General features: G+C 49.9%; 1 protein-coding gene across 1 annotated transcript in view; it reads right to left on the minus strand.

The window, feature by feature from the left end:
- Positions 1 to 918: 918 nt before the first annotated feature.
- IGSF8 (immunoglobulin superfamily member 8) overlaps positions 919 to 25,867 on the minus strand; it is a 26,361-nt gene continuing 1,412 nt past the window's right edge. The window contains exons 2-7 of the mRNA XM_080986021.1: positions 17,956 to 18,333; positions 12,927 to 13,406; positions 10,392 to 10,817; positions 7,224 to 7,628; positions 4,967 to 5,121; positions 919 to 3,431 (exon numbers count right to left, since the gene is read on the minus strand). Coding sequence (XP_080842147.1) covers positions 5,006 to 5,121; positions 7,224 to 7,628; positions 10,392 to 10,817; positions 12,927 to 13,406; positions 17,956 to 18,333 — 1,805 coding nt within the window. The 3' untranslated portion in view covers positions 919 to 3,431; positions 4,967 to 5,005. The remainder of the gene's footprint in view (positions 3,432 to 4,966; positions 5,122 to 7,223; positions 7,629 to 10,391; positions 10,818 to 12,926; positions 13,407 to 17,955; positions 18,334 to 25,867) is intronic.

The following is a 25,867-nucleotide window of genomic DNA, read 5'->3' on the forward strand; positions in this document are numbered from 1 at the left end:
AGTTTGAGGGACCCCAAGGGTCATCCAGTCCAACCCCCTGCAATGCAGGAATCTCAGTTTTATATTGAAAAAAATAATTAAGGTATGTGTGTGTGTGCGTGTTCATGGATGTGCCAGGCAAACACGTACATAGATGTGTGGACCACATGTCTGAGGCAGCACAGGAGGGCAGCCCTGGAGCCATTTTGGCTACCAAACTGACCAAATGTTTTCTCTGCAAGGTCAAAGGAAAATGGAAAAGCCTCCCCATTGTCTTTTCCTTCACAAATCCTGTCTTAAGGGCATGTCTGTCTGTGTATGAATAGGGTGAGCCTGTGACCTGGCTCAGGAACTATTTGTCATTACAAAAGACTGGCCAGGCTCCCCAGGGCATCCAATCAAGTGAGCATTAATAGGTAACCTGGCAGACAGGAGGTAAACAACACACTCAGATTTCTGCTGTAGACCGCCCTTTCTGTGATGTAGGTATGATGTGTCTGGGGGTGGTCTTGGAATTCAGGGCGGGCAATTTAAAATGTCTATATAAGGGCGGGCACACCTTTGTTCGTGGTCCTCCTCCTTTTCCCTGTTGCAACAGATTCATAAAGATCAGGTTTACAAGCTGCTTTGTTTCTCAATGTTCTCTGCTTGGCCTCTGTTATTTTCTCCGACCGATGGAGAACCTGCAAAGGACTCTGTAAGGGCTCTTGTGTCCCCCAGAGGGGAATAAAGGCAGATTTTCATTTATTACAATATCCCGCCTGCTTCTTCCAAGGAGATCAAGGTACCTGAAACACTTCGCTGCTGCCGCTCTTATCCGCACAGCAACCCTGCAAGGAAGCTCAGGCGCAGGGTGAGTGACTGGTCTCCCCCAAGCCCTAGTCAAGCGCTCTAACCACTACACCAGGTGCAAAAGAAACACACTTAAGCCATAAAGAATTCAGAGCCAAGGGATTTATTCCGAGTACCAGAACCGGACGCAGCTCATGGCCCTTCTGCATTCCCAGCCTCCCCAGATTTTCCTCCCCCTCCTCCTTCCCCCACAGTTCAGATGTATAAACTTAGCCTTTTGGTTGCTTTGCTCTGGGAAAACCACCAGGAGTCAGAAAACCTTGCGAGGCACCCAGAGGTCCGCTAGCAGATTGACCACCTGCTCTGAAACGTGGTGGTTTTGAGGCCATCGCAACTGCCTGCTGTTTCGACTTGACAGCTCAGGGAAGATACCTAGCTTCATAAATTCGTGGAAAATCCATACTTTAACCGACTGTCCTCATTCCCACACCATTTTAACCCTTAAAGAAAGGTGAATTTATTCCCCAAGCGTGAGAGCACAGACACGGCCCCCCACCCAGGGGGTGACCAAGGGGCAACAAGAGACATCTGCAGAGGCAGTTGAGCAAGTCAGGTGTTCTGAAAGCCCCTCTCCAGACCAGTCCTGAGGGCAAGGAGATGTCAAGAGTTTTATTGTTCTTTCGGTGATGGGGACTTAAGAGGTGGTGGTAAAGGGGTCTGATAAAGTGACCTCATGTTGAACTGGTGTAACCCTTGTGTACCCCTCCCCATTTGTGACATGCCAGTGATGTAGTGATGATGTATCAGTGATGCCTCTCAAAGTGTATTCTGGGGGAAAGAGGGAAGGTTTAAAAGAGGAGGTCGCCCCATGCTCAGGGTTCTTACTCCTGGGGGGACCTGTTGTGCAACAATAAAGATCATGGTCTACTGACTGCCGTTTTGCTCCAAATTACTCGGCTGGAACTTCCTTCTTTTACTAAGCGCATAGACCCACGGGGAACTTGCACCCCAATGAGCTAGGCTCTTGAGTAGTCTCTCACCCCAGATTTTTTTCCATAACACTGCCATGATGTCATTTTGGGGCAGATAAAATGGGATACTTCTCACAGGAACAAACAACCTCGAGGCTTAGTGGGGGAACCCCCAGGAAGACTCACCCCACCGACAGAAGAACAAGCACCTTTGGCTAAAATGTTTTTTTGCAGGCGAGATGAGTGCCGTCTGCCTGATCCAACCTTTTCCAGAGAAATCCAGAGAACCCCCCGGGAAAAGGGGCACTGCAGCAGGCTTTCAACTGCAGATTTGGGGAGACACCCCCCGCCAACAAGGAAGAGGGAAGGTGGGGCCCAGAGGCCAGGGCTCTTCTTCTTCCGAAACTTTTGATAATTACAAAAATAGACGATGGGGACTGTCGTAAAATAACGCTCCCTTCTGCCTCTTCTGTTTCTCTTTCTCTCTCTGCTCATCCCTCTCGCGTTGGGGAGAAATCAGTCTCACATTTGCCTCTGGGATGAGAGGGACGTGGCTCAGTTGTTTCATGGAATTGGAGAGTTGGAAGGGATCCCCAGAGGGTCAGGACTTGCGACACAAGGATCCCCAACAGATGGCCCTCCAACCTCTGCTGAGAAACCCCCAGGGAAGGAGAGCCCTCTGCCTTCTGAGTTTCAGCAAACGCGAAACCAGCGGGAGAGGTTCAAAATCACCACTGGGGGTCAGATATTGCAGGCCGGAGTCCTTAGTGGTCCCCTAAACTGATTCATTTGGCACAAGTAAGATCCTCCATCTGCCACCCTGAGATTCTCCACCCCGATACTTTTTCAAGGAACAAAAACAGAGGAAGACGACTGACGGCAGCCTCGCTGGCTCCCTGTTTCGTCTCGCAGAGTTGTGCATTCGGTGGTTCTTTTTCCTGAGCTTCTTTGCAGGTCCACAACACACACATGCACCCCACCTACACACAGAGCTTGGGTTCCTGCCAACGAGATGAGAGCAAAATGTTTCGGGGGGGGGGGAACGCTGTCAGTGACTGGCTGCTTTGGGAGGTGTCCTGAGGATGATATTTGAGCTAACAGCCACCGTCCAAGAGGTTTCTGGAGCTGCAGCAGCTGGGCCTTCTTCAGAGGGCTTCCTTTTCTGCAACGAAGAACACAACAGGGACCCTTCTGCCCACTCTCTGGCCCCCAACCGGCTGCAAAGAGCCCCCCCCCCAAGGTGATCATTGTACCGTCTTGACATAAGCATGCAGCTCATCGAGAAAAGGAAGGAAGAACAGTCCCAGGCAGAGAGAAAACAAGAGAAGGCAGGGTCTGCGCTGATGGCAGGAGGAAGGCGAGGCTTCTTCAGGAAAGACCCCCATCAAATGGCAGGAAGGTCACCCCCTTTCTCCCTCTCCTTCCCCCTAACTCAAGCACAGCACCAATTTCTGCTGGAGAAAACGGAGGGGTCAAGAAAGAATGTTTGGGCCGTCGGCAGGAGGGGAAATGTCCTTCCCAAGAGGTCCTGGAGCACTTCTTGTTTGGGGTGGCAGAGGGGGGCCCAATCCAGAGTCAAAGAGGAGGAGCAGAGGCTTCCTTCTCGGAGCCTGCAGAGAAACTGGATCACCAGGCACAACAACGTCAAGGAAAAGAGGGCAGCCGGAAGATCGGAGACAGAGGAAGCTCCTGCAAAAGGGGAGAGACGGGGAGTGGATGTGGGTCAACAGGCACACACCCCCCCCCCCCCAACATCAAACCTCCGAATCCATATTTTACCCCCGGAGGCCGTGGCGAATTAATTGCAGAAACCGGGGCAAAAAGAGCTTGCTGCAAAAGCGGGAGTCGATTTATGGCCTGTGGACAATAACTTGTTTGCCATGACCTGGTTTTCAAAATGAAGGGGATCCCGGGAAACCGTTCCCAGTGAAGGTGACTTGGGTGCAAAAGAGGTCAGGGAGCTCCTTCCCTCTCCCATCCGCAAGTGGCCTTAAAGGTCGTCTTGGAACAAATGAACCTGGAAGGAAAACGGCGAGGTGAAGCCACCGGATTACGGGGCATTGGGGCATATCTGTTTAGCAGGGAACAGTCCAGTTTGAGCCCCACAACTGAAGAGAAACACTTCATGCATCTGATTCAGCAGACTGTGGGCCACAATTTATATTTGTAAAGGATTTCAGGGGCTGCAAGACTCATGTTTCGTTTGGGTTTTTTTGTTGCAGCAAAATTAGTCACCTTGCAAGGAACTCCTCACTGGTAGGAGATCCAGCGCAATCGCATCTGACGCACATCCAAATCTCACCATTTCAAGCTGGGCTGGTTGAAACTGCGCTCCTTAAATCCAAGCGAAGTGGATTTAGTATTTTAACCTTTTTGGGGTTGTTCTAAACTATTGTTGTGATTCTTTTCTCGATTTTCTTCCTTTACCTTTTCGTAAACCACCTTGAGGGGTTCTGTTTTTTCTTTTCTTTTTACAATCATACAGTGTACAGTTTTTACAAAATAATTTAATAGCAGCAGCATCCGTGGGTTGGGTTTAATTTGGGGGAAGTTACTTGCCTGTGAATACTGTTCCTTATCAGATTTGCCTGCTGCCTGGGGTAGATCAGGTGGGGCAGATGGTTGCAAGATAAATAAATGCATGCAGCAAAATAAAAGTAAAGGTAAAGGGACCCCTGACCATTAGGTCCAGTCATGGCTGACTCTGGGGTTGCAGCGCTCATCTCGCTTTATTGGCCGAGGGAGCCGGCATACAGCTTCCGGGTCATGTGGCCAGCAGGACTAAGCCGCTTCTGGCGAACCAGAGCAACGCACGGAAACGCCGTTTACCTTCCCGCTGGAGCGGTACCTATTTATCTACTTGTACTTTGATGTGCTTTCGAACTGCTAGGTTGGCAGGAGCAGGGACCGAGCAACGGGAGCTCACCCCATCGCGGGGATTTGAACTGCTGACCTTCTGATCGGCAAGCCCTAGGCTCTGTGGTTTAACCCACAGTGCCACCCGCTTCCCTACATGCAGCAAAATACCTGATGGCTATTCAGCAACCAAATTTGCAAAGGAGGGTGGGCAGGAGCAGATCTGGCCCCCCTTTAAACAGAGAGCTGAGGGTCCTCCCTGACTGCTGAGGTTCGGCCGAACCCAAAGGAGGATAGGGAGACACGGAACACAAACACACACACACACACACACACACACACACACACACACAGACACAGCACCCCACCTGGCAAAGGTGCATCACCTCCTTCCTCTCGTCTGGCTTTCACCTCTTCCGGAGCCTCTTCATGAAGCAGCAGGTGACAGTGACGAGGACGGTGACGCCCATGAAGAGGGCACTGGAGACACCGGCCAGGAGAGGGATGAACAAGGTGTCGATGGCTGGGGAGAGGAGAGGAAGAAACAGAAGAGGGTCAAGAGGGTAATGGGCTCGGTTTAAAAGCACCTTTCCCAAAAAAACCAGAGTCCTTTTCGTTTGGATAATTCAGAGGGAAATTCTCAGCTGTCAAAAAATGTGGGAATGTTCCGGAGGATGCAGGAGAGGATACATTGTTTGATTATAACCTTTCCAACTTGCATGAACAAGTTCCACAATTTAGCAGAGTAACATTCCCCCTTTTAAACTCACAGCAGAGACGTTTGCTCAGGCTCGCTAAAGCCTCTATAATAACTGTTCTGTTTCCCCCCCTTATTCTCTCATAAAAGATAAGACACGACACAGTCTTCTATAAAAGTATAAAAAGGTTTACTCACACATCATTCTGTTCACAGTCGGATCCCAGAAGGCAGACTTAGCTTAGAAAATTTACATACACCTGGAAACTATCTCATAAGGAGACAGTCCCTTTGTCCTCTCTTGGCTGGAGGCCAAGAGAGCATCTTTGGCTAAGCAGATGTTGCTTCTTCGACACATGTAGTCAAAAGAGAGAGGTGGCTACCCTGCCCTGTGCTTTTGTCGTCACCTGCAAAATTCCTCTTTGAACCTGTTGCGCAATAAACTTTGGTCTACAGCTATTTGCTGCGGTTGGTGGCTGGACTCCTTCCTTTATTCCCGTGGGCTCTGCCTGACCAGCTGGGGGACTGAGCAGCCTCGCACCTAGATTTTTCCATAACACCCCTAAGTCCACGATTGGTCAGAGATGAATGGATGGAGGCTGGATGCCGTGAAAGCAAGGCAAATCTTTATTTTTCTGTTGCAACAGCGACACAGAACCCTTTTAAGGGTTTGTGTTTTGGCGTGGAGAAGGAGGACATCTCTACAAACCGCCAGCAATCCCATCACCCATAAGGCGGGGTGATGTGGCTCAGGCAGGCCAAGGTGTGATATTCCTGAGGATCTGGCAAATTTTACATAGCTCCAGACACAGTTTACACAAGACATTAGCATTTGATAAGACCTCAGACATCTCTCAATGCAGAGAGCACCTTGACAAACAATGGCAATGAATCCCAAGGAGGTTCATAGATATAGGAGAGGAACTTCCCCTGCTTGCTATCTGCCTCCCTGCTCTCAGGCAAGGGGGACTGAGGAGGCAAAGGAAATATTGAGCGTCTTTAGGAGAGCCAAGATGGCTTTGGGATTGCTCTCCTGTACTATTGTAGACATGTGGGTTACAGTGGTACCTCGGGTTACAGACGCTTCGGGTTACAGACTCCGCTAACCCAGAAATAGTGCTTCAGGTTAAGAACTTTGCTTCAGGATAAGAACAGAAAATGTGCTCCGGCGGCGCGGCGGCAGCAGGAGGCCCCATTAGCTAAAGTGGTGCTTCAGGTTAAGAACAGTTTCAGGTTAAGTACGGACCTCCGGAACGAATTAAGTATTTAACCCGAGGTACCACTGTATATGCTTATGTATGTGTGTTTACCTCATGCAATTATCAACATTTATTCTATATTTAAGACCTTAGAATCACTTAAATCTTAGCATAGCTTTGGAAGTGGATATAGGCTGCAGGGTTAGACGATAGTGTATTTTAAAGCAGTATTATTTGTAAGTGATAAAATGTGAAGATTCTTATGGTAAGTAACTGTGATAATAATGGTTAAAAATTATGATATATGAAACTGCTAAAAATGAGGTAAAATGAAAATAAGATGGGGGGACTTGGGGAAGCACACCTAACAATGTTCAGAAAAAATAAGGATGAGACAAGAATTTGTTTGTATTATTTGTTTTTCTGTTTGCATTGTTTATTTGTGTTATGAAATGAATAAAAAAAATTGGGGGGAAAAAGACCTTAGAATTACTATAACAGGCGACTGACAGCCATCTCCTCCTCCATATATTTGTCCAACCGGATTTTAAAGGCACCAAGGTTGGTCATCTCTGGCTCCTGTGGCAAGGAGTTCCACAGCTTAACTCCGCGCTCTGCAAAGAAGGCCTTTCTTTTCATCTGTGAAAAAGGGCATCATCTGCCCCAAATCTCCCAACAGGAGGATTCTGCCCGACTCCCCCCCCCCCGAAAAAAGAAGGGGTTACTCACCCAACGTGTACGGATAGACAGTGACCATGTTGGACTTGGCGGACCCAGCCTTGTACCAGCTGAGATCCGGGTAGCGCACCCAGGCAGTGACGGCGCAGTGGTACTTGCCCTCGTCCGACGGCTGCACCCCGTGGAGGCGCAGGCGGTGGCTGGTGGGCCCGGCTTTGTCCACGCTGACAGCGCCCCCCGAGGGCCGGCTGGCCAAGTCGGCCACCCCCTCGCGGTTGACGGAGGCCAGCAGGACCCCGTGAGAGGTGGGTCCCTCGTCGGGCAGCTCCACCCACCAGCTGAGGGCCAGGGCGATGTCCTGCGTGGCTTCCACCGAGACGTTGCAGCGCACCTCGGCCGTGTCCCCACGGTAGATGGTGGCGGACGGCAGCCACGCCGTGGCCTCAAGCACCACCGCTGCGGGGGGGGGCAGAGAAGAGGACAGCCTCAGCATCGCCAAACCCTGGAGACGTATCTCGGAGACACACCTCTGCCTGGCAGCTTCGATTATAATTTTTCTTAGCGTAAGGAGAGCCAACCCATTGAGTCCCAGCACCCTCTTCCAACGATGGCCAAGAGAACCTAGGAACTGAGGTCGTTCTGCCCGGACACTGAGGTCCAGCGCCGAGGACCTTCTGGCTGCAAGAAGCCAAGTTACAGGGAACCAGGCAGAGGGCCTTCTCGGTGGTGGCGCCCGCCCTGTGGAACGCCCTCCCACCAGATGTCAAAGAGAAAAACAACTACCAAACTTTTAGAAGACATCTGAAGGCAGCCCTGTTTGGGGAAGCTTTTAATGTTTAATAGGTTATTGTATTTTAGTGTTTTGTTGGAAGCCGCCCAGAGTGGCAGGGTAAAACGTAAAAGGTAAAGGTAAAGGGACCCCTGACCATTAGGTCCAGTCGTGGCCGACTCTGGGGTTGCGGCGCTCATCTTGCTTTACTGGCCGAGGGAGCCAGCGTACAGCTTCCGGGTCATGTGGCCAGCAGGACTAAGCCGCTTCTGGAGAACCAGAGCAGCGCATGGAAACGCTGTTTACCTTCCCGCCGGAGCGGTACCTATTTATCTACTTGCACTTTGACATGCTTTTGAACTGTTAGGTTGGCAAGAGCAGGGACCAAGCAACGGGAGCTCACCCCGTCGCGGGGATTCGAACCGCCGACCTTCTGATCGGCAAGTCCTGGGCTCAGTGGTTTAACCCACAGCGCCACCCGTGTAAATAATAAATTATTATTATTATTATTATTGGGACCGAAGAAGAGCCTGGCTGCTGGCTCAGGCCAAAGGGTCCTCTCCTTACAGGGGCCAGCCAGATGTCCCATTTGGGAAACCCGCAAGCAGGATCCAAGCGCAAGGGCATCTCTGGCGTCCCATGGCTTCCAGCAACGGCCATTCAGAAGCCCTGCTGCCTCCATCGTGGCCAGGAGCCCTGGATATCCCTCTCATCTATGAACTTGTCCAGTCCTTATTTATTTGCATAAATAAATATTTTTATAGCGGCGTATTATAAAATTGTATCACGGAGGTTTACAATATGAAAACCCCAAACCATCCAAATGCTAGAATATCTACAAATGGCTATGATGACAGGGAGAATTAGAGGGTATCCAAAACAGAAAGTACAGAAAGAATGGAAAATCTTTAAAGAGTATTTGGAAAAGTATTACAATAACAAATCTCTCCTGGCATAAATAGAATGATCCTTGTAAAACAGCAAATATAATGTTTTCTGATATCTGATGAGAACAAAGAAAGAAATACAATAACTTGGAACTGTGTGTGAAGAAATTGTAGAAATAATAATACAATGAGTCTAATCGGAAGCCAAATATGTTTGTTTTGCTTTGTTTCCTTCTTCCTTTTTTCTCCCCCCCCTCCCTTCACTCCCCCCCCCCTTCTTCTTTTTCTCTTTTCTTTTTTGTGTTTCCTTTCCTGGTCTTTCTATTTTTGATATGTTAAGAAAGAGATAAAAGTGTATTATGAAAACCTCAGCAAGTTAAAAGTCATGTTGTGTAATTTCTTTCTTAGTATTTATAAAATGTTGGTTAATTGTATTGATTTGATGTAGCAGCTACTGTGGTTTTTTCCTTTGCTATTGTTGAATTCTAAATAAAGTTTTATTCTGTTAAAAAAAAATGAAAACCCCAAACTGGACAGTAAAGTCACGGGAAGTTTAAAGCGAGTCAAAAGCAAAAAGAAATTAGAAGCAGGATCCAGGGGCCTTTGTGTAGGGATGTTTTTTCCGAACCGCCTGCCTGGCGGGAGAGGAAGGTTTTCAGTAGGCATTTAAAAATTGGCACAGAGGGCGCCCACCTGGTTCTGTTTGCCCTTTTGATTTTACATTAACTAAAAATACATATTCAAAAACTATTGTTCTATTCAACTGCACAGGGGATTTTTTTTTTTTTTACGGTTTATTTCCTCTTCCTCCTTTTTTCTCCTCAAGCAACCTTGGCAGGCAGGTGAGGCTGAGAGGGAGCGACTGGACTAAGGTCACACACACAGTGAGCTACTTCAGCTCTGCTCAGATGCTTGGAAAGCCAATGTGAATTTTAACCGGCCTATTTTAACTTTCCCCATGTTTTAAACTATTGCAATTTTCCCTTGATTGCACTGTTTTGTCTTATTCAAGCCATTTGAGGATTGTTTTTACAATAAAGCAGTGTGTTTTATGAAATAAATGTACAGTCGTACCTCAGGTTACAGATGCTTCAGGTTGCGTGTTTTCGGGTTACAGACGTGCCGAAACCCGTAAGTACTGGCAGTTGCTAATGCGCAGAAGTGCTAAATCGCGCTTTGCGCATGCACAGAAGTGCCAAATTGTGACCTGCGCGTGCGCAGACGCAACGCTGGGGGTTGCAAATGCTGGGGGTTGTGAACATGCCTCCCGCACGGATCATGTTCGCAACCCGAGCGTCCACTGTAAATGAATAAATATATGTAAAGGAGGAGGAGGAGGAGGAGGAGGAGGAGGAGAAGGAGAAGGAGAAGGAGAAGGAGAAGGAGAAGGAGAAGGAGAAGGAGAAGGAGAAGGAGAAGGAGAAGGAGAAGGAGAAGGAGAATCTAAACAGGACATGAGAGCGGAATCAGCTTTAACGGTTCCAGGGCTGCAAAGTGTCCTTGTCCCAGCAAAGGAGAGGGAAATTTGGGGACCCAAAGCCACTTCAGTGACTCCATACGCACCTTCCGATTTCATGTCCACCGTCAGGGCCTCGGACCGGACACTGGCCACTTCGCGCAGCTTGTCGCCAGGGGAGCGCACAAAGGCCCACACCACACAGCGGTAGGAGCCCACATCGCTGGGCTGCGCCGACTCAATCCGCAGCTGGTAGGAGCCCAGAGGGGAGGCCAGTTTCTGCAGGGAGACATGGCGCCGGCCGACGTCGCGGTTGGCATAGTTGTCACCCAGGACGAGCGCCCCGTCCGGGTCCAAGCGGGCCACCAGGCGCCCTTCTCCCTCACTGCCCTGGCTCACTTCCCAGCCAAGGGAGTAGACGGTGTGAGGCAAAGGGGCGCCCTGGAGGCCAGAGGCGTTGCAGAGGAGTTCCAGGGCTTCTCCAGAGCCGACGCGGACTTTGGCGGGGCTGGCGGAGGCGGCCAACTGGCTGGCTGAAAGCAGAGGAAGGGAAAGTCAGGGGGGAGAAGGTCAGAGCAGCCCGTGCGAAAAGGATCAAAGGGTCCCAGCAGATCACGATTTTGACAGGAGTCAACCATGTGATGCAGCAGCAAAAACGGCTAATGCAATTAATTCTAGGTCCAGGGAAGTCATAGTTCTGCTCTCTTCTGCCTTGGCCAGACCCCACCTGGAATACTGTGTCCAGTTCTGGGTATCACAATTTAAGAAGGATGTTGACAAGCTGGAAGGTGTGCTGAGGAGGGCAAGCAGGCCTTATGAGGAGCAGTTGAGGAAGCTGGATATGTTTAGTCTGGAGAAAAGGAGACTGAGAAAAGGTATGAGAGCCATCTTCAAATACAGTGGTACCTTGGTTCTCAAATTTAATCTGTTCCAAAACCAAAGCGTTCCAAAACCAAGGCACGCTTTCCCATAGAAGGTAATGCAAAATGGATTAATCCGTTCCAGACTTTTAAAAACAACCCCCCAAACAGCAATTTAACATGAATTTTACTATCTAACAAGATCCTTGATCCATAAAATGAAAGCAATAAACAATGTACTGCAGTCACACAATCAATCAATAGCTGAACTGGGTTCCGCACAGTCACAAAAACAAAAGAAAAAGGTCGCAACAACAAAAATGCAAAGTAAATAGCAAAACCAGACAGACCTCAACGTAACACTCAAATCGGAAGCGTAACACTCAAAACGGAGCACGCTCAGCTTCTGAAAAAAGTTTGCAAACCGGAATACTTACTTCCAGGTTTGCAGTGTTTGGTTCCAAGTTGTTTGAGTCCCAAGGGACCACTGTATCTGAAAGGCTGTCCCATGGAAGAGGGAACAAGCTGGTACAGTGGTACCTCTGGTTGCGAACGGGATCCGTTCTGGAGCCCCATTCGCAACATGAGCAGAACGCAAGCCGCGTCTGCGCATGCCGCGATTCGCCACTTCTGCACATGCACATGACGTCATTTTGTGCATCTGTGCATGTGCGAGCGGCAAAACCCAGAAGTAGCCCTTTCTGGTACTTCTGGGTTGCCGTGGGATGCAACCTGAAAAGACGTAACCTGAACCGAACGTAACTAGAGGTATGACTGTATTCTCCTGCTCCACAGGGCACACAAACCAATGGATCCAAATTGCAAGAAAGGAGTTTCTGACAACTTTAGGAAGAGCCATTTGGCAGTGGAGCAAAAGGTGGTGAACTCTCCTTCGCCGGAGGTTTTTCAACAGAGGTGGGATGGCCACCTGTCAGGGATTCTGTAGCAGTGATTGCAGGGGGGTGGACTAGAGGACCCTTGGGGTCCCTTTGAATTTGTACGATTCAACGGATGCAGGACTCGCAGCGAAGGAATCCCTGGCAGGTGGCCACCGAACCTCTGCTTCCAAACCACCAGCGAAGGCGAATCCGCCACCTTCCGAGGGAGCCCGTTCCACTGCCAAACGGATCTTCACCCTCAGACTCTCCCATCTCCAAGAGCCACAGTGGATCCCTCTGCTCTGTGGATCCCTCCTCCCGAGGAAAACTCACCTGGTTTTAAACACAGGGTAAGGAGTCTCTATGGAAGTAAGGTAAAGGTAAAGGGACCCCTGACCGTTAGGTCCAGTCGTGACCGACTCTGAGGTTGGGGCGCTCATCTCGCTTTACTGGCCAAGGGAGCCGGCGTACAGCTTCCGGGTCATGTGGCCAGCATGACTAAGCCGCTTCTGGCGAACCAGAGCAGCGCACGGAAACGCCGTTTACCTTCCCGCCAGAGCGGTACCTATTGATCTACTTGCACTTTGACGTGCTTTCAAACTGCTAGGTTGGCAGGAGCTGGGACTGAGCAACGGGAGCTCACCCCGTCGCGGGGATTCGAACTGCTGACCTTTGGATCGGCAAGTCCTAGGCTCTGTTGTTTAACCCACAGCTCCACTCGCATCCCATTCTATGGGAGTATATTGTATTTAAAAATGGAGTACCAGAGTTTTTAGGGGGCTAACCAGGCTGGGATAGCTGGGATAGCAGGCTTGCTGGTTTTTGAATTTTTCAATTTCGTTGTTCTGTATGGGACAATGACAATAAAGATTATTGTATCGTATCGTATCATATCATATCGTACCTACAGTGCGGACGGTGACTTGAGCCAGCACCACCCGCTTCTCTGCAATCTGCTGCCAGCTTCCGTCAGGATCCTGGATCCACTCCCCGGCGACACAGTGGTAGATCCCGGCGTCTTCGGGCCTCAGCCAACCCAGGACCATCTGGTACCGCCGGTCGCCTGTCTTGGCCAGCGACAGCTCTTGCGCCCGGTGGCGCTCGGCGAATCTCTCGCCAGCCTCCACGGCGAAGTCTCGGCGCACGGCGATCACCTCCTGCAGAGGCTGGACGTCCCTGGAGGCATCGGGGGCGGACAGGCCGAAGGAGACAGAGAGGTGGACGTGCTGTGGGGTCTGGCTGCTCACGGAGCACGTCAGCTGGAGGTCCTGGCTTTCCCAAAGCGTCAGCTGCAGCGGAGAGGCGGGCACAGCCCCCCGGCTGCGCAAAGGGGGCTTCGGGGCGGAAGGAGCAGCCGGCAACACGGAGAGCTTGTCGGGGATGACTGTGGGGCAGGAGGAAAAGCGGATCAGGGCCCCCCTCAATCGCATCAGGCGATGGGGAAATTACGGCTCTGCAAAAATGGGCGTCTTAGACAAAACTGCACCCAAAACACATATCAAATTTTCTCTCTATAGGATGCACTTTTCCCCCTCCAAAAATGAAGGGGAAATGTGTGTGCGTCCTATGGGGCGAATGCAGGCTCCTTGGCTTCAGCGATAGCAACGTGAAGCCTCCGAAGCACAGAGGGAGAGCTCCCCCTGCGCTCCGGAGGCTTCGTGTCGCGTTCACTGAGGCCGTCTGAAGCCCCTGGAGCACAGTGGGAACTCCAGCTGCTCTCCAGGGGCTTCAGGCAGCTATCCGCAAGCCCTCGGAGCGCAGCAGGAGTTCCCGCTGCGCTCCGAAGGCTTGCGGATAGCCGCCTGAAGCCTGGAGAGCGAGGGCGTCGGTGCACACCAATCCCTCTTGCTCTCCAGGCTTCGCTTCGCTGGGGAGGTGCTGCACAGTTTTCCCTCTCTGCGCAGCGCCCCTTCAGCGAAGCGGGAGGAGAAATGGAAGGGGCTCCATTTCTCCTGCCGCTTTGCTGAAGGGGCGCTGAGCAGAGAGGGGGAGAATTCCCCCCCCCCCGTTCTCCCCCTCCTATAGTCCGGTGCGTCCTATAGAGCGAAAAATACCGTACGTTTGTTAAGGGGGGATCTGCACTAAACTTCTGGTGAATTTTCAAGGGGGGGTTAATGGTATTTTGAGGCACTCCTTCTCCAAATTGAGGCATGCATAGACAGGGGTACCTCGGTTCTCGAGCGTCTCAGAACTTGAACATTTCGGTTTTCGAACGCCAAAAACCCGGAAGTCATTGCTTCCATTTTCAAACACGCCTTGTAAGTCGAACGGCTTCCACTGTGTGTTTTTCTGTTTTTCCAACTGGACTCACAGCCAACCCTTTGCGCCTCGGTTTTCGAACATTTCGGAAGTCGAATGTTTTCTTGGAACAGATTACGTTCGAGAACCGAGGTACCACCGTATAACACACACGCCGGTGAGAGAGTTGCACCGCACTGCAAAATTGAGAAAAGTGCAGATTCCAAAAAGTGTGTTTCGGTTTGCATGTTGGTTCAAGAAAGGAGAATGAGGACGTTTCTCATGAAAAATCGGCTGGTTTTTCGTTCGACTCTGAGCCCACCGGGCTTCTGTGAGTTGCGCTCACTGCTAGTTGTACTGAAATTAATCAGCAAGGTGAACGTAAGTTAATTCATTTCAATGGGTCTAAACTTGAGTAGAATGTATTGCATTTCTACCCCCACCTTTTTCTCTAGGGCACTCAAGGGGGGCCACAGGGTTCTCCCCCTCCCCATTTAATCCCCACAACAATCCTGTGAGGTAGGTTGGGCTGAGAGAAGCCTTGAGGTCCCACCCAGTGCGTTTCATGGCTGAGTGCAAATTTGAACCCTGGTCTTTCCAACGTCATAGTCCAGCGCTCTAACCACTACACTGCACTGCCTGTTTTGTTTTATTTTATTTTCCACCCTTCACTCAAAGGTCCCAGGGAGAGCTATGAAAACGTAAAGCAGTTTAAAAACCTACTTTTAAAAAACAACAACAAAAAACAACACTTCCATTTTAAAGTAAAGGTAAAGGGACCCCTGACCATTAGGCCCAGTCGTGGCCGACTCTGGGGTTGTGGCGCTCATCTCACTTTATTGGCCGAGGGTCAGCTTCCGGGTCATGTGGCCAGCAGGACTAAGCCTCTTCTGGTGAACCAGAGCAGCGCATGGAAACGCCGTTTACCTTCCCGCCGGAGCGGTACCTATTTATCTACTTGCACTTTTTGGGGTGCTTTCGAACTGCTAGGTTGGCAGGAGCTGGGAACAAGCAACGGGAGCTCACCCCATCATTGCGGGGATTCGAACCACCGACCTTCTGATCGGCAAGCCCTAGGCTCTGTGGTTTAACCCACAGCACCACCCGCATCCACACTTCCATTTTACAGACAAACAAAATACATTTTAAATTCAATTTCTCTCCTGTCCTCCCTCCCAAAGAAGCCAGGGGCGCTAAGTACGCCATCAAAGCATCTTGAAACCAGTTTCAGTGCAGAAGCAGACTGGGAAAGATATCCAGAAGGACATGAGAAGGGTCCGCTGGATCAGGCCCAAGGGAGACTATCGTGCCCACAGTGGCCAACCAGGCGCCCATTACAGGAAACCCACAAGCAGAATCTGAACACAAGAGAAACACTCTCTTCTCTTGCAGGTCATTCTGGCTAGTAGCCCTTAATAGCCCTCTTCTCCTTTATTAATTTATCCAAACTTTGGGCTTCTTTGAAGCCATCTAGGCTGCTGGCCAGCACTCCCTCCAGTGGCAGGGAGTTCCACAGTCTAACTGTACTGGCTCTTGGTGCAGGGACAGAGAAGAGAGGTGGATACAATTTACTTTAATAAAAATACTATTTTTTAAAAAAAACCCCAAGGTCCGCAATGAACAGAGGCAGGAGTTCCCAGCCCCAGAAAGATTTCTTCTCTGGATTTAGCTGCCAGGAGGACGTGGGGGCTTCAGATGGGGAGCCAGATGGGGCCCCCTCCTCCTCTCACGCCCCCCCACGGCCCGCCCCGCAGGGCTGCCCACTCGGCAGAGCTTGGCCTGCAGACAACTCCAGGCTCAGAGGCCATCTGCTCGTCCCAGCCGCTAAACGGATTAGCGGAGCGACGGACACAGCAGCGACCTCGGGGGAAATCACCATTGCTAATGCAATAAACCTCCACGTCAGATGACCGCGGAAGGTGCCTGCATCCTACAATCGGTCCCAGAGGCAGCGAGGTCTAGTGGTTAGAGTGTCGGATGAGGACCAAGGTTCAAATCGTCCCACTTGGCCGTGAAGCCCCTCAGGGCCGGTCACAGCCTCTCTCGGGCTTGCCTAACTCACAGGGTCGTTTTCGAGGGGATTCAACGAGGACCAGGACCGGGAGAGAACAGGGTTCGAATCCACGCACGGCTGCCACGAAGCTCACAGGATTTGACCTTCAATTAACATAGTATTGCATATTTAAATAGGCACTTTCCTGCGCCTAAGGAAGTCAGGCTGCTGGGTCAGGCCATCTCGGCCAGCCCTCTGTTCTCATGGTGGCCAAATACTCCACAGGACCTAGGAATCCAGATAGACTGCCTGTGGAGCTGGAGGCTCCATTAGGTCACTGGAAGAGCCTACTGGATCAGGCCAAGGGCCAGCTGGAAGCCCAAAAGCAAGCCCAAAACCAGAGCGCAACTCTCCCCGCTTGCAAGTCCCTGCATTTCCTGCCTCCGTGGAGGGACAGCAGAGCCATGGGAACGTCAGGAGAGTCTTGCCCATCAGAGCCAGCGTGGTGCCGCGTTTGCGGAGCCTCCAGCCCCAGTGGCAGTCTATCTACATTCCTAAGTTCTTGGGGGAATTTGAGGAGGAAATCTCTGATGCTAAACCTCTCCTGCCTTGCAGCCATACACATTCGTGCGAAAGGCTTCGGGTGCAAGCCCCGAGAAAAGAAGCCAAACCTGCTGCCTTCTTTGGCTAGGGAGTAGGCCTTACACAAACCCCTAAGGCGGCTGTGTGGCATTTTGTATGCCTCGCTCCTGCAACTCCTGCAGCCACAATGTGCCAAATGTCTCGCTCCACTTTCCTCTGGATGAGTGAGGCTGAGGAGGGGGGGGCTGGTCATCGGAGCAGCCCAGGACCTCCAGACCCACCAACCAGGCTTACACCCTGGAAGGGTCACTTCAGTGTTGCCAAGACAGCAAAAGCAACGCAGGAGGCAGCAGGTCCTGAAAGATCTTCACTGGCTCCCAGTAAGTTTCTGAGCACAATTCAAAGTGTTGGTGCTGACCTTGAAAGCCCTAAACGGCCTCAAAGGCCCAGTAGACGTGAAGGAGCGTCTCCACCCCCATCGTTCTGCCCAGACACTGAGGTCCAGCGCTGAGGGCCTTCTGGCGGTTCCCTCGCTGTGAGAAGCCAAGTTACAGGGGACCAGGCAGAGGGCCTTCTTGGTGGTGGCACCTGCCCTGTGGAATGCCCTCCCATCAGATGTCAAAGGCATAAACAACTATCTGACCTTTAGAAGACATCTGAAGGCAGCCCTGTTCAGGGAAGTTTTTAATGTTTAATGCTGTATTGTGTTTTTAATAGTCGATTGGGAGCCGCCCAGAGTGGCTGGGGAAACCATTTAATAATAATAATAATAATAATAATAATAATAACAACAACAACAACAACAATTGTTATTATTGTTGTTGTTGTTGTTTGTTGTTGTTATACCAGTCTCTGCATTATTATTATTATTATTATTATTATTATTATTATTATACCAGTCTCTGCAGCCACAGCAGGTGCTGTGATTCTCCAGAGATTTGGCTTCACTCCATTGTCTCTTGAGACCAAAAGGGAATTTGACCCCTGGGAGAACAGGGGGCTGGGCTAGGAATGGCCCCCTTTGGCCGATCCAGAATGACTCTCCTTACCCTTCCGCTGTCTTCAACTTTCTCCCCCCCCTTCAGTTCTGCCCCCCGACACCCCTCCGTCGCCGCCGTACCTCTCAGCTCCACCTTGCTGCTGTACGTCCCGTGGTACTTGGAGTCGGTGGTGGGGGTGTAGCACTCGTAGACCCCCGCGTCCTCCGGGCGCACCCCCTTGATCCGCAGCGCCACGGCGTCCCCCCGCAGCCGCTGGATGGAGACATTGCCCGCCTGCACCCGGGGCGCGAAGACGGCGTAAGGGAACTTGGGGTCCTTGGTGCTGACCACCCCGATGGAGATGTCGGGGGCCGACGGGCGGTAGAGGAACCACTCAAAGTGCTGCAGGGTGGGGCCCTCGTACTCCGAGACGTTGCAGGGGATGGAGACCGATGTCCCTTCCACGCGATACAACGGCCCCGGAGGGAGGTGGACTTCCCGGGCGCCAGCGCTCAGGGCTACGGGGAGAGAAGAGAAGAGGGCATTGAAGGACTGCGGAGAGGAGAGGATCCCCTAGGGGTCATCCAGTCCAACCCCCTGACATGCAAGAATCACAGCTCACAAATCACTGATGGGTAGTCACTGTTAACGGAGAAATCTGAGGGCTCCCTTGGACAATAAACAAGGACACCAGCCAGGAATCCCAGAGCAAAACAGCAGCCAGAAGGCTTGGTCTTTATTGAAGACGGTCGCGACAGGACTCCCACCTGCCACCAGGTGGAACAAGATGGAAGCCCTGAACAAAAGAGCCCCCAAACTTTTATTAGCTGCTCATCCCCATGTTGCACCCCCCCAACCGACATCACGGTTACATCATGAAAGGGGAGGTCTGGTGGCCGTAATCTGAGCATCCTGGACCCTGCCCATGGTTCCCCTTGCCCTCCACCAAACACCCATCAAATGGAACAAAGAAGATATTTACATTTCCCTGTTTCCCAGCCACGTTAATCCCACCCTTTGGTCTTCATCTGGGTTTGGTATTTCTGGAATGGCTACCTGTCTGGCACTCAGGTATCAGGATGCCAGGGATTATCACTCAGGCAGAGGGGCTGCTGAGGAGCTGAGCTCACCTGTCTATAGGAATTTCTGAAGTTTTCCCAGTGAGCCAGTACAGAGATACATTGATCAGGGAATTCTTACATTTGGTATCGTGCAGCAAAGGCCCTTTGAATAGATAGCAAGAAACTGCGATGAAGTGTTTTGTGGGGACAAGTCACAAAAATCTCAAAAGTGATGGTGCTAGTTTTGGTAGTGGGCTGCATGTGCATGGTATCTATTGGAGGGGCAACCCCCCCAACCTATACATAAATTCCTGCAACAGTGGGCATTGCAGAACTGCAGGGAGGGGAGGGTCCTCCAGGGCTCATCCAGACCAACCCTGCAGTTGTGGTTAGAACAGGGTCCTAATTCTTCACTCACTTGGGTAAGGAAACACACTTGGGTGACCTCAGGCTAATTACAATATCTTTCTCTCTCTCTCTCATTTAATTATATTTTTCAAACTGAAATAAAAAAAAGGTCTTATATATATAATAAATGTTCATAAATGTACCAAGCAAACACGTACATAAATATATAAACCACATGTCTGAAGCAGCGCAGGAAAGCAGCCCTGAAACCATTTTGACTACCAAACTGACCAAATGATTTCTCTGCAAGGTCGAAGGAAAATGGAAAAGCCTCGTCATTGTCTTTTCCTTCACAAATCCTGTCTTAAGGGTATGTCTGTGTCTGAATAGGGTGTGACCCTGTGACCTGGCTCAGAAACTAAGTATTTATCATTACAAAAGACTGGCCAGGCTCCCCAGGGCATCCAATCAAGTGAGCATTAATAGGTAACCTGCCAGACAGGAGATAAACAACACACTCAGATTTCTGTTGTAGACCGCCCTTTCTTTGATGTAGGTATGATGTACCTGGGGGTGGTCTTGGACGGGCAATTTAAAATGTCTATATAAGGGCGGGCACACCTGGATTCTGGGTCCTCCTCCTTTCCTGCATGTGAGGGGAGCACCCTGTTGCAACTGATCAATACAGATCAGGCTTACAAGCTGCTTTGCTTCTCAATATTCTCTGCTTGGCCTCTGTTCTTTCCTCCGACCGACGGAGAACCTGCAAAGGACTCTATAAGGGCTCTTGCGTCCCCCATAAGGCAATAAGGGCAGATTTTCGTTTATTACAAAACGTTTTTTGCAATGACCTTCAAATCAAAGAATTACATAGTTTCGTGAGTTGACCTTCCCACCCTCGTCTCCACAGTGTTTTGCTCAAACTTTTTCCACTGCATTATCTCTTTATCCATTACCAAAAGTTCCTCTGTTAGCAATCACTTTGTCATTTTTCATTTGCTGCTTTTATCTCCAACGCTGCCTGCAATTTCATTTGACTGTAATGCTTTTCAAAAGAGTTCATGTTCTTCTAGAGAAAGTTCATCCTTTGGGTCTCTTAATTTCGCCGTCAGCTTTGCCCTTTTCTGCCTAGTCCCTTATCTGAAAGCCATTCCTCCTCAGTTAAATTACAGTCTCTAAGCCTAGCCTTCCTTGCAAGTTTGTCATGAGGACGAAGGGGGAGGGTCAAATCCTGAGCTGCTTGGCAGGATGCAAATCAAGCCAAGCGAAGACGGAAAAACAAGCAACGACAGACCTTTGCTCGGGTGTGAAAACCGAATTATGGGGCTGGGTTTCAGGCAGAGTTCAGCTGTAATCTTCATTGTTTTAATGATTAAACGCAGAGCTGGAAAAAGCCGTTAATTCAGCAACAGGGCTATGAGAGGTCGTGTCGGCTAATTCCACCAGAGGGGTAGAAACAGTTGAAATTGCAGTGGGAGGAATTATTATTTTTTTGTTTTTGTATATATTTTTATTATTTTTTACATATCATTCCTAACAATCATATAACATAATTTCTTATCTTATACAGTGTTTTAAACTTCCATCAACCATATCTGAAGGTTTTTCCATCTTTATCACTTAATCTACATTTCTTAATTTCCTTATTACTTTTAATTGTCCTTAATCTTCTCTGCAATATTTTGAATAGTCCTCCTCACAAAACTTCTTGCAATCCGAATTATTATTTTTTTGAGTGAGTTGGGGCTTTCCTACAAGAAAGAATGCAGGGTAACAAAGCACCGCCTCCCATCTGCACAACAGATGCTTCTTCTTCTTGTTTGTTTGCTGGTTGTTGATGAGTTTACTCAAAAATCATAGAACTGTTGGGAAGGGACCCCCAGGGCTCATCTAGTCTGACCCGCTGCAATGCAGGACTCACGGCTAAAGCATCCCTGGCGGGGACCTCTGCTTAAAAACCTCCAGGCAAGGAGAGTCGATCACCTTCCGAGGAAGACACTTCCACTGTCAAACAACTCTTGCCGTCAGATAGCTCTGTCTAAAATGTTTAGTTGGAATCATTTTGTTTGTTTATACCCCATCTTTTTTCTCTGCCAGGGACTCACGGCTGCTAACAGATAAAATAAGAATAGCTAAAAAACACAGGAGGAATAAGAAGAAACATTCATTAAAAACAAGAAACATTAATAGAATTGAAGGTAAAGGACCCCTGGACGGCTGAGTCCAGTCAAAGGCGACTCTGGGGTTGCGGCGTTCATCACACTTTCAGGCCGAGGAAGCTGGTGTTTGTCCGCAGACAGCTTTCCGGGTCATGTGGCCAGCAGGACTAAACTGCTTCTGACGCAACAGAACACCATGACGGAAACCAGAGCGCATGGAAACGCCGATTACCTTCCCACCGCAGTGGTACCTATTTATCTACTTGCATTGGTGTGCTTTCGAACTGCTAGGTTGGCAGGAGCAGGGACAGAGCAACGGGAGCTCACCCCCTCGCAGGGATTCGAACTGCCGACCTTCTTATCAGCAAGCCCAAGAGGCTCAGTGGTTTAGACCACAGAATTAAAGCTATCTACCTATGATCTGGGACACGGGTGGCCCTGTGGGTTAAACTACAGAGCCTAGGACTTGCCGATCAGAAGGACCCTTTCAAAGGTCTGGAAACCAGGCTAAAAATCCCCATCTCCCTCAACCAGACCCTTGGCCATCTCAGTCGCCCTCCTCTGCACATGTGCCAGCTTGCCGATATCCTTCTTAAACTGGGGCGCCCAGAACTGGACCCTGGATTCCAGGTCGGGTCTGGCCAAGGCAGATTAGAGCAGTGCTATCACTTCCATTGATCTGGCCTAGAATAGCCTTGGCCTTTTTTGCTGCTTCATCACACTACTGGCTCATGTTGAGCTCGGACTAGATGGCGCTTGGGGTCTCCCTTCCATCCCTACACTTCTGTGAATGTAAGCGGGGGGGGGGGCGTTGTAGTGGGTTAAGGCTGGGCATCGAAAAAGCCCCCCCCCCCTCCCGCCCGGAAGATGCACTGGAAAGAGCATGGTTTTTTAAAATACCGGTAATTTTGTTATTACAAATTTAAACAAAACATGTTACAGTGGTACCTCGGGTTAAGTACTTAATTCGCTCCAGAGGTCTGTTCTTAACCTGAAACTGTTCTTAACCTGAAGCACCGCTTTAGCTAATGCGGCCTCCCGCTGCCGCCGCCACACAATTTCTGTTCTCATCCTGAAGCAAAGTTCTTAACCTGAAGCACTATTTCTGTGTTAGTGGAGTATGTAACCTGAAGCGTATGTAACCCAAGGTACCACTGTATCTTAAAACATATCATCCTTAATTCCCACCCCCATTTCCCCCCCTCCCTCCCATAAAACAACCCACCCCCCCCACCCCCCGACTTCCCTCAGTCCCAGTCTCTGGTTTCTCTATGAATGCTATTCTCTGCATGTTACAGATTTGTATAGATCCTTAATTTGTCTAGCTGTTATCAATAAAAAGTCCAATTCACTTTGTTGCATCTTTAAGTACTGTATTTTTCGCTCTATAAGCCGCACCTTTCCCCTCCTAGTAAGTAAGGGGGAATGTGTGTGCGTCTTATGGAGCGAATGCAGGCTGCACAGCTATCCCAGAAGCCAGAACAGCAAGAGGGATTGCTGCTTTCACTGCGCAGCAATCCCTCTCGCTGTTCTGGCTTCTGAGATTCAGAATATTTTTTCTTCTTGTTTTCCTCCTCCAAAAACTAGGTGCGTCTTGTGGTCTGGTGCATCTTATAGAGCGAAATACGGTACTTTGTAAAAGGTTCCCATTCATGTTTAAAGTCACAGTTATCCTTGTCCCGTAGTTTATGTGGGAAAGAGCATGTTAAAATATGACACCCCGATCTCACTCGGTGAATGTGGGGTGTTCAAGAGGGCCTCAGTGTGCAGAATAATTTTCAAGAGCTGGAAAACAAAAGCAGTTCTCTGCAATTCAGCTCAGCTGGGAATCAGGTCCAGTCTCCCCAAGCCGGGAGGAGAGAGAGAAAAATACCAACCGGCCCTTAATTCCATAACAGACTCATTAAGCCAAATGAGTCTGCTGGGGAACCCAGAGGCGGGGAAGGGCTGTCCCAGAGGGGATGGGGCTCCTTCCCTCCCCCTGGCAACTGGGGCAAGAGGATTCTCTTCCCGGCAACAAACAAATCAGCCTGTTGATTACAGAAATCTTCAGGCCGTGGATTGGGAGTGTTGCAGGAATTTATGTATAGGTTGGGGGGGGTGCCCCTCCAGCTGATATCATGCACATGCAGCCCACTACCAGAATCAGCACAATCACTTTTGTGACTTTTGTGATTTGTCCCCACAAAACACTTCATCACAGTTTCTTCCTATCTATTCAAAGGGCCTTTGCTGCACGATACCAAATGTAAGAATTCACTGATAAATGTGTCTCTGTACTGGCTCACTGGGAAAACTTAAGAAATTCCTATAGACAGGTGAGCTCAGCTCCTCAGCAGCCCCTCTGCCTGAGTGATAATCCCTGGCATCCTGATACCTGAGTGCCAGACAGGTAGCCAGTCCAGAAATAACAAACCCAGATGAAGACCAAAGGGTATGATTAACTTGGCTGGGAAAGAGGGAAATGTAAAGATCTCTTTTGTTCCACTTGATGGGTGTTTGGTGGAGGGCAAGGGGAACCATGGGGCAGGGTCCAGGATGCTCAGATTACGGCCACCAGACCTCCCCTTTTGTGATGTAACCGTGATGTAGTTTGTGGGGGGTGCAACATGGGGATTAGTAGCTAATAAAAGTTTGGGGGCTCTTTTGTTTGGGGCTTCCATCTTGTGGCAGGTGGGAGTCCTGTCGCGACAGTCTTCAAGAAAGACCAAGCCGACTGGCTGCTGTTTTGCTCCAATTTTCCTGGCTGGTGTCCTTGTTTTTTGTCCAAGGGAGCCCTCGGATTTCTCCGTTAACAGGAGCAAGAGCGTTTCCTGACGGTTCCTGCTCCGGGATGCACAAGGCGATGGTCGCAGAACTCTGCACGTGATTATGGAGAGGCGGAAATGTTGTCTGGTGCCCAAGCGCAGCAAAGGAGACAAACAGCAGCAGCAGCAGGCCAAGGAGAACAACAAAACTGCCTTCTTCTCTGGAGAGGAGTTGCAAAGGCAGAGACCCACATCTGGGGCACCACGTGGGCAGCAGGCAAGATCTAGGTCAGCCCACCTCAGCCCCCTCCCCTCCCCTCCCAGGCACCGCAGACCCCAGCGTGACTCCAGACTGCAAAGCAGACAGGGCGTGAAAGGAAGAGGCCGTCCTCGGGTTTATTAAGAGGCAGCGTGGCCCAGTGGTCAGGGTATCAGGCCAGGATCTGGGAGAGACGAGGGTAGGGATCCCTGCTCTCTCGGAGTGTGACCTGCCTTTCTCAGCCCCACCCACCTCGCAGGGTTGTCGTGCAGATTAAATGAGGAGGCGGGGAGAGAACCGTTGGCACCACTTGGGGTTCTTGGGGGCGGGAAGGTGGGACAGAAATGCCATTTATAAACAAACAGGCTGCAACGCCCCAGGGAATTTCTGCTTGTGGAAATAAGGAAAGGAAACGTGAGCTGTTGCTAGGTACAGTACTTTTTTCCAAATCTATAAATCGAAAGCCTCTGCAAGGAATCCAGTGGCACCAATTTGCCTCAGCTTTGCATCTGCTGCTTTGCATATATGTAGATAGATGCAAATAGGGGGAGCTGGCTCATGGGGCAATGGGGCACTGCCCCCCAGGCCGCCTCGTGACTTGCATCTGATTCCAGGGCTGGCCCTGACTGACAGCTTCCTCCTGCTGCCATTCCAAGCTGTCACACGACCTTTTAATGACAAATTTCTGCAACAGAATAACGGGACTCCTCTCTCCCCCTCCCCTAGTGATTCTTTCTTTCATCTCCTCCTGCTGCCTCTCCTCCCCATCCTTAAATTGGAAGCACCTCAGGGCAGAGACCTCTCTTTTTGCTTGTTCTCTACTGTGGATAAAATTCACTGTACATAAAGAATTTTTGCAAGAGCCCCAGTCGGTGACAGGAAGAAAGTGGTCCATGAGGAATTATTCCTGTGAAGAGCAGTGCACATTAATGGCTCAGGATAAATAACTAAATAAGAATCTTATTTAGCAGCTGAGTTGTTGCAAGCCAGGAAATCTGGCAGCCCTGGCTCTCTTTCCTTCCCATAAGACACACTTTGGAACTCCCTGCCTATTGATATCAGGCAGACAGGCGCCTTCAACAAATCTTTTTGGCACCCGTTAAAAACATTCTTGCTTAGTCAAGCCTGCCCAGAGAAATGCTGGTGCTAATTTTAATCTGTTTTAGAATTTTAATTTTTTGCACATTTTAAAGTACTCTATAGTTTTTTTTGGGGGGGGGGGACCATTGATTTTTGTGAACTACTATGAGGTTGTTGAGGTTTCACAACAAAGAGCTGCGTAAATACTATGCAATAAATAAATAATATAGGCATGCAATACTTTTTTCAGGGTTGGTGTGAATAAGGATTTTTAAGATGACGAGAAGCAGTGTCAGGGTAGAGGCTAGAAATGGAGATTTGGGCCAGGGCGGGGGTTGGGGATTTCTGAGCCTCCCTCAACCATTCTTCATGAGGCATCGTTCCCAGACCCTTGATCA

The sequence above is a fragment of the Podarcis pityusensis genome, assembly GCF_964106645.2.
Source record: "Podarcis pityusensis genome assembly, chromosome: 16".
NCBI classification, from domain to species: Eukaryota; Metazoa; Chordata; class Lepidosauria; order Squamata; family Lacertidae; genus Podarcis; species Podarcis pityusensis.